Source organism: Danio aesculapii, chromosome 19 (assembly GCF_903798145.1).
Source record: "Danio aesculapii chromosome 19, fDanAes4.1, whole genome shotgun sequence".
Lineage (NCBI taxonomy): Eukaryota > Metazoa > Chordata > Actinopteri > Cypriniformes > Danionidae > Danio > Danio aesculapii.
Genome location: NC_079453.1, coordinates 14,375,770 through 14,390,019, shown reverse-complemented (window position 1 = coordinate 14,390,019; position 14,250 = coordinate 14,375,770). Strand labels below are relative to the sequence as shown.

Here is a 14,250-nt window from a genome sequence, read left to right as displayed (position 1 = left end):
ACAATGCTGACACACAATGAACGCGTGGGGGCATTTGAAGCTATGAGACGTGGAGAACAGTCGCTCTGGAGGTCATTAATAATAAAATATACATTAATACTCAAACGATTAAGGCGTTTTAGAATGAATGACCAAAACAACATTTCAGATGTGGTACAGTGTGCTCGGCCTGCTGGTTTGTCCATTCACACATATTTTCATCATCATATGAGCTCTTATAACAAACCTTTTTTTTAATGCACATACTGGAATTTGCTCAGTAAAAGTGTTTACATCGTAGTTTATGTGCATCTTTTCTATTGAATAAACGTTTATCCAGTTATGCGCATAGGTTTTTATGCATATTTTTAAAAGTTATGTGCATCATGACGTTTCCATCAATCATTTTTATGTGCATCTCCAAAATGAGAATTAAAATAGGTGGGTGGAAACGTAAGGCTAAGGCGAGAAATACCGCTTCGTCTTTAAAAACGGGGAGGAGACTGACAGAAACTCAGAGTTTAGAGAATAAAACCTGCTCCTGAACAGGTTAGGTTCACAGAGTAAGTTTCCATGGTAACTGACTCTGAGTTAAAAGTTACCTCTCTTTCAGAAACAGGCTTGACTTACCCTGCTTTCTCGAGTTTAACAAACCTGCCATTTTGAAACGGAAAACCCGGAGTTTCTCTCATTTCAGGGTTAAAATACTTTGTTTTCACTTAACCTCCTTTCTTAAACTGGCCCCTGGTGTGTTTAATTGTCTATAATGTACTTCTGCCCATACCATAACCCCATCACCACCATGGGCCACTCGATTTACAACTTCATCAGCAAACCGCTCACCCACACAATGGAAAAACACTGTCTGCCCTCTGCCTTGTATAGTGAAAACTGGGATTTATCTTTGAAGAGAACACCTCTCCAAAGATCCAAACTCAATTGAATGTGAGCATGTGCTCACTCAAGTCAATTGCAATGGTGAACTGCAGACATGTTGAGCTTCTGATTGTTGCAGCAGCTGTCTGGGTGGATGGTCTCAGACAATCTTGGAGGTGAAGTTGCTGGATGTGACGGTCCTTGGCTTTTGTGATTACATGTGGTCTGTGGCTGTGAGGCCAGTTGGATGTACTGCCAAATTCTATGAAAACACCTCTGTAAATTACTTATGGTAGAGAAATTAAAACTAAATTCATGACAAACAGCTCTGGCCAATCTTCCTGCAGTCAACATCCCAACATCCCTCAAAACTTCCAACATCTGTGCCACTGTAGTGTGTGATATTAGAGTGGCCTTATATTGTGCAATAATCATGCTGCCTAATCAGCACATTGTTCAGCTAATGACAAATGGGAGCAATGTTTTTTCTTCTTCTTTTTTGCTCTGGTTTATTGCACTTTTGAGCTATTTATATACTTGATATGGATGTATTACATACACAGCCTTCAAATTAAGAGTGTAAGTATTTTATTGATATACAGCATTTTAAAATGTAAATACATACACACACACATATATATATATATATATATATATATATATATATATATATATATATATATATATATATATATAAAATGACAACTTTATATATGCAGATAGAAGAATATATTGGAAGAGTTACATGGTTAATGACATTTCATTATTAATGGCACATCACCATATGCTGTTCTCTCTGAATTTGTTCAGAAACTCAAGCAAAGCATGGCTGGGATTGAGGGAAATAACTACATTCATATGAAGTACTGTGAATGACTCATTTGCATTAAAATTATTGAACAATATAAACCATTTGATGTTATTGCTTTAATCTAAAGAAATTATTTTATTTTTAAAGTGTATTCTGAAAGTGTAGGAAGAATAACTCGGTTGCATAATTTGTTGTGGACCATGGCAGTGGGTGGAACTAGGCATTTCTTGACATAGTGTTGACATGGAAAAGCACATCTCTAAAATATGTGATCAAATGTAAACTGCTGACAGAGGCACAAATTTATTGGGTTCATTGTGATGGTAAAAAAAGCCGTATGGAAAAATAAAACGAACGGTGAGCAATTTTTCTGGCAACTATGCTCTTAGTGAGGCTGACTTTGACGTCATGAGCAGGATGTTAAGTTGGGGCCGTATGCCTGGTTGGCTGGTCTGAACTCACACACAGAAACAAACTGCGGTAAGAGGGAACATGCTGCGAGAGTGCTATGATGAGTCAGACCACAACATGCACAAACACACTGTACTTCTCCCAACTAAATGTAAACACAGGCATGTGTCCACAGTCTCATTTAGTGTAATTTGTGCAACTCAACTATTTAGTCTCCACTTTCCTTCCCAATCTTAACTGCCTCTCTGGCTATACCACTAACTGTTCTCTATAGCACTTTTTCACTGCTGCTCTTATAGTTGTGTAAATTGCTTCCTTGTCCTCATTTGTAAGTCGCTTTGGATAAAAGCGTCTGCTAAATGACTAAATGTAAATGTAAATGTAATTTATGGGGTTAATTATGCAACATTTTGAACCAACAAAACTAAGTAAAAAAAAAAAAATACTGTTACGAATTTGCAATATCTCATTTGAAAAAAAAAAAATGGATTTCAATGATGAATTCAAAAATCCTAAGTTGACAGTTAAACAGCTGAGTAAGCATCCGTTAAACACTACAGTGCTTTTTAATTTTCTCCATAAATACAACGTTTCGCATCGTATGAAGCTAATAGTATTCCAAAACAATATGAATTTGAATTGTGTTAATTTGAATTACTGACAATTGTAATTTAATAAATCTGAATTTTTATATAAAAATTGTTTTAAATTTGAATTTCTTAATTTGAATATGAATTTACTAAGTTGAATTTGAATTTCATAACTTGAATATTGAACATCTGAAATGTCAAACAACTGAATTTTTCAAGGCAGGTTTTTTTTAAAGATGGATTTTCTTCGTAGGTTTTTTGTGTTCTGAATTCATAGACTGCAGATATCCAGTTTGTAAAAATACAGTCTCAAATTTCCAAGATGAATAAATTCAGAACATCAAATTTAATGTTCTAAATCTCGAAACCAAAAATTCAGATTGTGAAATTGAGATTCAGCAGAAAGTAGGTCAGGGGTGATCAACAGGGAAGAGTAGACGATACCAAAAAGTCAAACTAAGAATCACTCACCTTTGCTTGATTCATGGTTATGGACGAATTACAGGGTGCAGATTATAAGGGGGGGGGGTTTGGGGGGGTCTGGAAATAGTTAAAAATAAAAGTTTTTTTTTTTTTATTTACATGTACTTTAGCTTTAAATACTGTATAGGAAAGGCTGTTTTCGGTTTCAGGTCACATAAAGCAAACATTATGTTGAAAACTCATTAAGTGGCTTGTACTAATTAAAGCTTTATAAAGCTTTGTTATATAATAAGCTACGTTATATATTATCATCATCAAATAAATAAAATATACAGCAAATGAGTAATAAATGACAGAACAAAAAAAATAAAAAAAGACAATATCTCTAAAAATATATACCTATAAGTGTAGATTATTTAAATAAGGCGAATTAGTATTCAAATATTTAGCAGCCAGTTTAATAATAATAATAATAATAATAGTTTATTTTTATATAGCGCCTTTAAAACTTAATTCTAAAAGCACTTTACACAAAAAAAGATACAGATGTAAAACAGTTTAGAATAACAGTAAAATTGGATCATTCAAAAGATTCAGTTTAGATGTCATTTGGTCCCCTCTGAGTATGTAGTAAAGTTTTTCTGAGTCATTTATTAAAGAATGAATTATTCAATGTGTCTCTCTCTATCACAGTTTTGCGCTCAGTCAGTTGCAAAGGCAAGCGAAAGTAGGTTTAAATAAAAAGGTAATGTAAAAGCCAAATTCCAGACATTAGGAGATTTAGAAACCCCGGCCAGATGCATTTTTAAGTGCCAAAAAGTTCTATGTGGTCTATGTGGGTCTACAGAGCATGTGACTTTGTGGGAGAGTTGACAGTTCTCACGCGCACAGAACCAGCAGTAGCCTACAAAATGGGTAAAGAGAGGAAATTTTTAACTGGTTAATCGATTGCAGATATTCAATTACCTTGGGCGGATATAAAAAAGGTGTCAAAAGGATGAAACAAGTCTGATCAGATAAAAAAAAAATAATAATAAATTATATTTGCAACAATAAACATTGCTCACTAATAAACATATAACATAGACATATTAAATCCAGAGTTTGTCATGAATCATGGTTAAAGTTTTGAAAAATGTTTTCAGAGACATTCACGAATCAGTAATGAGTAATTTAAGCCATTGGATTTTCCTCTAAAAAGAATATCAGCACAATAACCAGCACGAAACTGGAACAGAATGCAGAAAAAAAAAAAAAACCACTCAATTTTTCAGAAAAATCTAACACTTGTGGTTGCAAAACATAAATGACAATCTATAGCCTCTTTTACACAAATTATGGTTAAGTGTACATTATTAATAAATGAGGACTTAATTTCATATAATTCCTTGCAGTTATAACCTCAGTACACTTTTGCATGATTTGTAAAGTAACGGTTTCATCTCTGCATCAAGTAATCAGCCCCACATATAAAAAAAATTTTCACATGTAAGCTCACATGCATCATTTTAAAGGAACTTTTAGCAAACTTGCTGGATGTTATAGATACAACTACTGTATATACAATGGCTAATGTCAAAATTCTTTGTATGTTACTTTGTTTAATTTAGCTACAAAACTTTCACTGTGTTATGAACAAGACATGTTGATTACCATTGCTTTCCAATCAATTACTGACCCGTGCACTCGTTGCGCAAAGACCCTGGAAACCCTGAACCCCCTTCCCTCAAACAATGTAGTGGATTGCAGGGGATGGGATTTCATTATGATGTATGACTATGATTTTAAAGAGGTTCTGGGCTATGAGGAAAATAGTTTTCTATGGCGTAGAGATGAGGCTGTGAGGAATATATATATATGTTTTTTTTCTTGCAACAAACCACAGTACACCCAACCTTGTGCTGTGTTCCTGTTGTTTTATAGGAGACTGCTACAGCAACCTACCCTATAATGCGAGATTCGCTAGCCATTTGTTATTACAGGAAAGATCAGCACCAAAGACTGTTAATGTACATAGAACTTTGTCAGACCTTGACAAGGATTTTGTTAGTACACCGTTTAATTGGACCAGCTTCTTCTGAATCACAACATTAAAGTGCGGATAAAATTGTTGCCTCCTTATTTTCTGTTGCAAACACAATATGTATTTAGTTGTGTGTTGTATTTTTTCGTGCTTGTACTGTATCTCTCTGCTAAACTGACCATGGGGCTATTCACATATACCGTCTAAAACTGCGTGGATAATACGAGATGTCCTATTTCAGTTACCAATTTCAATGCACTTCTGCGCTCATACTCCATCTGTCAATGAAGACAGAAAGCACAGTTTGAGTCATGCTGACTAGAACACACCTCCAAAGAGCTTGTGGTCAAAATATAATGTTCAAAATAGTTCAACTTTTGCCGATGTGTTGATTAATACTGACTGCATGTCATTGATATTACTTATGGTTATTACTTGTCATTGATATTACTTATGGAATAGAGCAATATTTTAGTGTAACCGCATTGATTTCTCAATGTGGCATTGGGCTCACACATATACTCTGTACCATGGCTGTTTATTGCTTCAAAATTCTCTTGATAAGCCATGATGAGCATTTTGTTTCCTACACGCGCTGCATGCAGTAGACCGACTGGGTCATTGGACCAATCACTGCTGATTTGCGTCAAGCAGTAAAGCCCACAGCAAATGGTTGGTAAGGAACTACAAGAAAAGATATCACACAACGCTTCTTTTACACAGAGTGTTTTAAATATGCTTTCCAAATGCTGTTGGTTAAAATTTTATAAAATAATATCTTGGCTCAACATTTCATGGAAGAGTGCTGCCACAATCTGAGAGAAGCAGCACAGTGTCTCAGTGGCCAGCACTGTTGTCTCACAGCAGGACATGAGTTTGATCGAGCATCGGTGTACAGTATAATTGTACAAACATCCAAACTCTCCTGGAAGCTCCAGGAGCCTCCTTATATTCATAGAGACTCTAGGATGCCTGCAAATTACATGCAATCTCCAGGCAAGTGAGAAAATGAACCAGAGGAAACAAACTCCACTGGAGCAAGAAAGTATAACATATAGCTTTAGCGATAAGCTTTAAATTCCTTGAATAAAGCCGTTAAGATACATCGAGCTCTACTCAAAATACAGATCGCAGCATGCATCCATGCCTTTCTCCCTCACCGCTTCACTTTGCTAGTATCATTCTCAGGGATCCCAACTGCAGTCAATGGAAATGTAGAGGCCCATGAAGTAAGATTTTGGCGAGTGGGATGTCAGTTATGTTAGAAGGCATGACATTTCTGGACAACGAGCACTAGCCAATCAGTATATCATAACACAATTGGCCAGTTAAATAATAAGGGCCATGTTTTCTGAAACCTTCAGAAATACAACATCATTCTTATGTTGTACCATTATCATTTTTCCCCAACTCTTCTTGGTAAAGTATACCTCATGTAAGTCATCATTTTGCAAGGCTGGTCTGGATCACACTTCTTTACATCTAAGTTTATGAATATAACTCTTTAAATTGTGATACACCCAGTGTTTAATTAGGCTAATTATGTTGTCCTACAAAGATTAGACTTGGCATTACACTAATAATTATGAAGTTAGGTTTCGGAGTCTGAGGATTTAAAGTTTGGTGGCACCTCCACTATTTATGTGTGCACATTTAATCAAAGAAAAGTCCTTTGGCTGGCATAATATTATATTTCTCACTTTGTTGAGTCAAACATAACACAATTTCTCTTTTTTCCGCTGTATACAGTATATGTTTCACATGTTGCTTTTAGTGGGCTGTCCATGAGACCAATGCAAATATTGTTGCAATAAAGGCATGTTTTCCAATGTTATGCACATTTTCCATTGACATGTTTCTTAAGATTTGAAAAATGAAACATGCAGTTTTAGAACAAACAGAAAGTAAAATATTTAAATAAGAATTTCAATTCAAGCTTATTTTATTTTCTGGCACTATTAAACTATTGTATTTTCGTTTTACTTTGATTTTCTTGTATCCTTAATATTTGTAATCAATCTATAAATAATGACATTTGTATTTGGCATAAAAATAAAGGGGATATTAAAATTGAATTGACACAATATTAAAATCCTTTAACCGACCATTGAGCCTTTTAAAAGCAGCCGCACATGAGTCAGAGTTCACTGATGATGAATCGAGACTCAAGATTAGGGAGAGAGACCACATAGCATCACAATGTGGCACATAAAAAAGGCATACCTTTAGCAACCTCTTTAAAGGTGCAGTGGGCAATCTGCCTAAATGCTAACCGGTTAGCATAATATCTTTCAAATACAATCCCTCCTCTTCCGTCCAAAGCCACGCCTCCTTAAATCACGAATGTGCATATTAAAGATGACAAAGACCCACTAGATCAAGTCATTCACCAGTTAGTAAACTTCATAGAACTTTATAATACAATTCTGGATGAAAAAATGTATGCACATTTTCAGTTTTGTAGTTAGCAAGCAAATCTTGTCATAATGTGCAATATTTCATGCATGCAAGGATCGCTAGTCTTACTCTCTCACAGGCTTTGTCCTAAAGCCACTACTGTATGCTTAGTGGTTGGCCAGCGGCTTGCAGGAATTACACTTATTACTAAGCCATACTTCAGCTATTTCAGACCGAATATTCAAAGTAGCGTGGTAAACAATATAGATAATATATGTTCATCAAAAATGAACCAATGTGAATATAAAAGCAACTTCACCTCAGTAAAGCAGGCTAGGCGGAATAGCACTATTCAATTATGTTTTGTTGTTAAACTAAATAAAAATCTACATTGTCGATGCTGTAAAAGGTCCCTTATGAAACTGAAAATAGTTACATTAATCAATCGCCGGAAGATTTCAGTGGCTGAACAACACTTCTGTGAATATAGCCCATTTGTAACAACAAAATCTACACAAGCTTTGCGCAAATAAAATAGTTTTAAAACATAACATTACCTGTCTAAAAAGAATACTTCAGCCATGGTGTCATCCTTCCACCAGCTTGCAAATGTAACTCCAATATTGATACAGGATTTTAAAGTTTTGATTGAGCATTTGTTTTTACCACTGTCACTCGTGTCCACTTGACCGCGGAGTGCGTGTACGTGCAAATGGTGGATCTGCGTGAACAGAGGTGTGCAGTTGTAAAAATCTACATTTGCTGACAGACAGTTTGGGCTATTTTTATTGGAGGAACATTTTTTAGTCATATGCCTTACCCAGAATATAAAAATACATATAAATAAATTTAGATAATTTACTTTAATCATTACTTTTGGAATTTGAAGAGACTTTCAACCAGCACAACAAAAAATGTTTCTGAAGACAATCACCTACTGCACCTTTAAGGTATAGTTTGGGGAACATGTCTAGAAATTATATACCACGAGTCAACATGTACATTTAGAATCTTCACAGCCTACAAAGAGATAAAATTATCAGAAAATGTAGCAGAGATGTTCCATTGAGGAGCCTTCATAAAATCAGGAAAAAAGCCTGTCATTTTGATGCTAGTTGAAAAACAGTGTACAATTAGGGCAGGTTATGTGAAAAATAATGAGTTTTTAACCCCCTGTGATCACAAATTTTAGCAAATTGTCAAACAATTACTTGTATAAAGTCTGAAATGTACACTTTTGAACAATTCAACAATTTTGAAAAAAATATTGTCTAGTTTTGTAATCTGCATGTAAAGAACACAATGCATGTTACACGTAAGTTATTTATTTATAATTATTTATTTATCTTACTGTAGTTGAACAAGTAAAAAGTTTAAAAAAAGCTCTCTAAGGCTGCAATTATTTGATCAAATATAGGCTATTTTTATTAGGTTGTGAATTATTTTGATTTAAAGTAATATTTTTTTTTATTTGAATGTAGTTTAAAATATTATTATTGTGATCAAAGCTTTCATCATTACTTCAATGTCTCATTCAGAAATTATTCTTATATAACCCAAACAATCAACAAACAATGTACCCGCCCACCGAAACACAATCAATCCTTCAAAAATATATATTTAGACCACCCCTTTAAGAACATGAACGATTTCATTAGGAAGGAGATGAAAGCCAAAGGAATCACTAAGCAAATAGACAGCAGAGGGAATGAATAACATGTTTAGAAAACATCATTTTAAAAAGCAATAGAAAGGTTGCCTAATGTATGTATATGATACTTTACCTCATATAATAAGACATTGTACCTAAATTAGCTACTAGCATACTAGCAGATTCAGTACTTGATTCATGTATTTCACCCATCCCTGCTTTATGATCAAATGTTAACCCCGACATGTCATCAGTTGTCGCCCACTATATCAACCACAGACAAGATCAAACTCTTGAATCCTGACATCCACAGATGAATCATAGCATCCTACATCTGATAGAAAGTGCCAAAATCAGGTTGATATTGTGTCTGAACCCACCATAATATAATAAAGCATTGCCTGATTCTTGTTCGTATATTTTGGATAAAACCTAACATGATTTTAGTGCCACTTTCAGGACATACCATTTTGAAAGTGTCACAAATATGAAAGAAAGTCCAGGCAGGGCTGCACAATAAGAAATGTTTAGTCTGGATTATAATTGATAATTTTCATGTGGTTTTGTCAAATACAGAAATACAAAAACAGAAATGCACTGCAAATAGCAGACCACAAAGAAAATGTGTCAGGAGATCACAAAAAGATTGTTTATTCGATTTTATAGAGATGCACTCCCACTGCTGGTGAAATTGTATTAATATCGCAAAAAATATTGCAAAATAAAATAAAAAATATATTGCAATGTTAGATTTTTCCAATATCGTGCAGCTCTAGTCTAGGCACATTGTTTTTAAATGGGATTTGAAAAACATGGGAAAATAAACAATTCCTACAAAACAATTTTTATTTAACAATTTTGAACAACCATCCATAAGGTTTTTCTCTTCTTCCAAGAAAATGGCATTTGGCTTTATAGATCAAAGTATAAATGTTGTGGGCATACATCTTGTAAAACTGGCTGTAAGTTCTATCTGCTACTAACAGCCACCACTATGGTGGTACAGCAACAATATATGTGACATTTACAGAGTGAACACCAATTCCAACTCTATTACAGAGTGTTCCTCTCCACCAATTCCTCCTAATAGTGAAGTGATGCTATACTTTTAAAAGACAGACTAATTTCCTGGACAGAATAATGCTGTTGTTGTTTAAAGATTGTACCAGCACAGGCTTTCATGTGCAGTCTCATTTCAATAATCAGAAGCAGACTTTCTCATTTGCAGAGCTCTCAGTGACGGCTGATGAAAAGACCCTCAGATAGACCACTGACAAGTGCCTTGAGCTACTGCTCAACTGTGTGATCCAAAATCATTATCAGCCTTATATCGCTGACGTTCACCTTGTTCTGATGTCTGACTGCAAGGCGGTATGGTCTGGTTGTAATTCTGTATATTTTTCTTTTCCCTCCATTACAAAATGAGCCCATTTTATGTTACTCTCTGTTCTCCCTCAATCTATCATTTCCTGTGTTCAGGCTTGCTCATAAAATAATGCTTGGAAGATTGAATTTTTTTACTGCTGCAATTTCAGCACATTTTGTTGCTTGTGACCACTGTTACTAAATGACGTGCTTTTCACAGTGAGGTACTGCTTGTATGAGAGGAGAGCCTTAATAGCACTTTGAAGCACGGGTTGAGGATAATTTAAGGGTTTTGAAAATTGGCTACATTGCAGAGAATGTTGAATTTAGAATTTTAATTAGAATGAGATAAATAAATAAATAAATAAATAAATAAATAAATAAATAAATAAATAAATAAATAAATAAATTAATTAATTAATAAATAAAAACAGATTGAAATGAAGTTAACTTGTGTTTCTGTTGCATGTTCAATGCTTCATTTTGAACACCTAATATTTTATATAAGATTATCCAAAAAAATCATTCAGGTTTCAATTCTAACGAATGAGTGATTTAATAAATGTATCTTTATTATTGTGCTGCCTATCATTTTCTAATTATTCAAAGTGAATGCATCTTGTGCTAAATCTTCTGCTCGATTTTTGCTCTGAGGTAAAGAAGAATTAGCGTTCAATTAGTGTGTTGATTAAAGCTGTTTGTGTAGACGCACCTCAGTATCAGGAGAACAGAGCAATTACTGTCATCATGAAAACCCACAGCTGGTGCTGTTCCTTTTTACATCATGCCATTTTCAAGACAACCCAGCGACTTGAAAATTCACTGTGGCTGTCAACTAGAAGCTGACAAATTAAAATGATACTCTGCCATGCACATAGATTGGTGCATTTAGTAATAGAATGTAAAAGCTATTAAAATGGTGAGCCAAGGCCTGTAGTGGTGTTTGATAGATCTTATTTTAAAAGGGTGCACTTTGAAATGTCAATTGAGCACCTACTCTTCGCCTCCACTCACAGAGAGCATACATTAGCTCAAAGAGAGATATTTATCACATCTGAATGCCACACTCTGAAATAAAATGAATCAGGCTGCACAAAAATATGAGATGAGCTGTCTCTTGAGATATGCTATTTTGATCATATGGTCCCAAAATGAGGTCACTCCTGTCCTAGCTCTCCTTTACTGATGTCTTACCAGGATCATCTCTGAGCTTCTCCTCTGTCCATACTTAAAGTCCTGATAAATAAGAGAATCTATAGTGCAGACAGCTGCAGACAGCTCAATTAACACCAGGAGGAGATGCACATCTATTACAATCATGGATGGGATGAACAATCAATAAGTGATAACGTATGTGTTCTTCCCCCCTCCTCTCATTACAATCTGCTCCAGAAAAAAAGCCTGTGGCAATTATCTAAGATTTTGTAATCCTTGTGGTCTAAGACATGTAACTAATTACAGTAAAGTACCATAATGTATGACCTCTGTGCTCTGGTTTCACACAATAGGTTTTAATAATGGTGAAGAATTTATGAATCATTTTTCACAATTTGTATTTGCTCCTTCTAGCAAGATTTATGACTCACACATTAATTTAATAAATCAAACCAACACAGAGTAGAATACAGAGATCAGGGCAAAATAGTCACCATTGCTTCATTGTATTAACTTTAATGTTAATTTAATATGTTTAATTGTTTTTGTTTTATAATTCATAATTTTATAATAGTAGAGAAACTATAGGGTGAAAAGGGTCAATTTAAAAGCCAGACAACAGACAATTACATAATGAGTGCTGCTTTGACAGAAAGGTTGAACAGTTCTTAAGGCAAGTAATTATCTCAAATGTCATGTCTAGAAAGGCTAGTACATGATTTTAAGTTTTAATTATGCACTTTATTTGTTTTAGAATTTAACAATAGTGGGATATTTATTTATTTATTTATTTATTTATTTATTTATTTATTTATTTATGTGTGTGCTGGCTTATTGCATATATTTTGTAGCCTACTGGTTTTATTTAATGTTTACATTTTGATTCAAAATAAAAAAAAATATTGTTTTAAAATAAATTCATAGTGACAGCTTACTGTCCACTGACAACCTGCATTAATACTGGGTCAATGTCACAAAAGGTCAGAGTTCACTAAAATAACTGTAATATATTTTTAAGCCATTAACTGAAAAGTGGTTCAGGTTTTAATTCAGGCTAGCCCATGCAGATTAAGAGCATAGATGGATGGATGGATGGATGGATGGATGGATGGATGGATGGATGGATGGATGGATGGATGGATGGATGGATGGATAGATAGATAGATAGATAGATAGATAGATAGATAGATAGATAGATAGATAGATAGATAGATAGATAGATAGATAGATAGATAGATAGATAGATAGATAGATAGATAGATAGATAGACAGACAAACATGAGGACGGACGGACGGACAGACGGAATTAAACGTTTTGTCTTGCTTACCTGACCACCCCGTACATCACTAGGATGTTCCCTAAGAGTCCCACCACGCAGATAACGGAGTAAAGAGCGGTGATGGAAATGGCGATGATGATTCCCGCGGGGCTCTTTACTGGGTTAGGTTCGGTGTAGTTCCTCCCGTCGGGAACGAAACTCAAAACGTCGTCGGGAAAAGTGACATTAAACGGGTTAATGGAGTAAAGGTCGGGCATGTCGGCATCGGGAATGACGGACGGCTCCATCGCTTCAGTGTCGCTGCCCGCTCAATGAGGGGCTGGAAAGTTGCGCCTTGCGAATTCAACTTCTCGTTTTCAAAGCGGAGACAAATGTGTAAAACGAGCACGGTTTGCGTGGGAGTCGTTTAATATAAACTAAAGTTCATCTAGGTAGAGTGAGAACGAAAGTTTCCCGCGGTTCAGCTGCCGTCCATCCACAGGTGTGAGATGAGCTTGTGCTGTGCTGTGCTCTGATCTGCTCGATGGCGCGAACTTGTGCTGCTGTCTTATGAGAGAGGGATGAGGGCTCTACTACGTCAACCTGCTGTATTCGGGTTCCCGACATACACTTGACTACTTATATAATGAAACTCCCCACGGGAATCATCATGAACAAGCAGACGTTTGATAGCAGCACAGAATAACCCTAGACGTAATGGGTAAAATTAGGCTACTAGAAGTCAAATGGACATAACACTGTATCTGTAACGTTTAACGCTGGCTATGATTTAATGTCTACCCTATCATAAAAATAATTAAAAAAAAAAAAAAACTTTTGAAGTTTTGAAAAACATTCTTGTTTCATTTTTTACTTTAATTTCTATAATCTTTTTTTAATGGGGTAACAATGGGAAGCTTTTTTCACATTTTACACAACTTTACTAACAACTTTACTAACAACTAACAAGTTTTTACAACTTTTCTTATAGTTCTGTTTTATAATTTTGTGCTTTAGCCTAAATCTTGATATTATTATTCTTTTTTTATTTATTTAATTTTGTTATAAAAAGCCATTGAAATGTACAACAAAATTTTCTCTATGATGAAAATGTTCAGAGACAGTTTTCCAAACTTCTGTGATCTTATATTCAAGTGATTTTAGTATATTTGGAGGTATGGACTGATGTCTTTGCAAGTTGAACATCAAATAATTATTTTATTTAATTATTCAGATAGATAGAGTTTGCATGTTCTCTTTGTGTTCGCATGGGTTTCCTCTGGGTGCTCCAGTTTACCCCACAGTTCAAA

At 34.8% G+C, this 14,250-nt stretch overlaps 1 protein-coding gene across 1 annotated transcript in view; it reads right to left on the bottom strand.

Moving 5' to 3' along the window:
- oprd1a (opioid receptor, delta 1a) overlaps nucleotides 1-13,522 on the bottom strand; it is a 35,510-nt gene extending 21,988 nt beyond the window's left edge. The window contains exon 1 of the mRNA XM_056480394.1: nucleotides 13,010-13,522. Coding sequence (XP_056336369.1) covers nucleotides 13,010-13,248 — 239 coding nt within the window. The 5' untranslated portion in view covers nucleotides 13,249-13,522. The remainder of the gene's footprint in view (nucleotides 1-13,009) is intronic.
- Nucleotides 13,523-14,250: the final 728 nt, after the last annotated feature.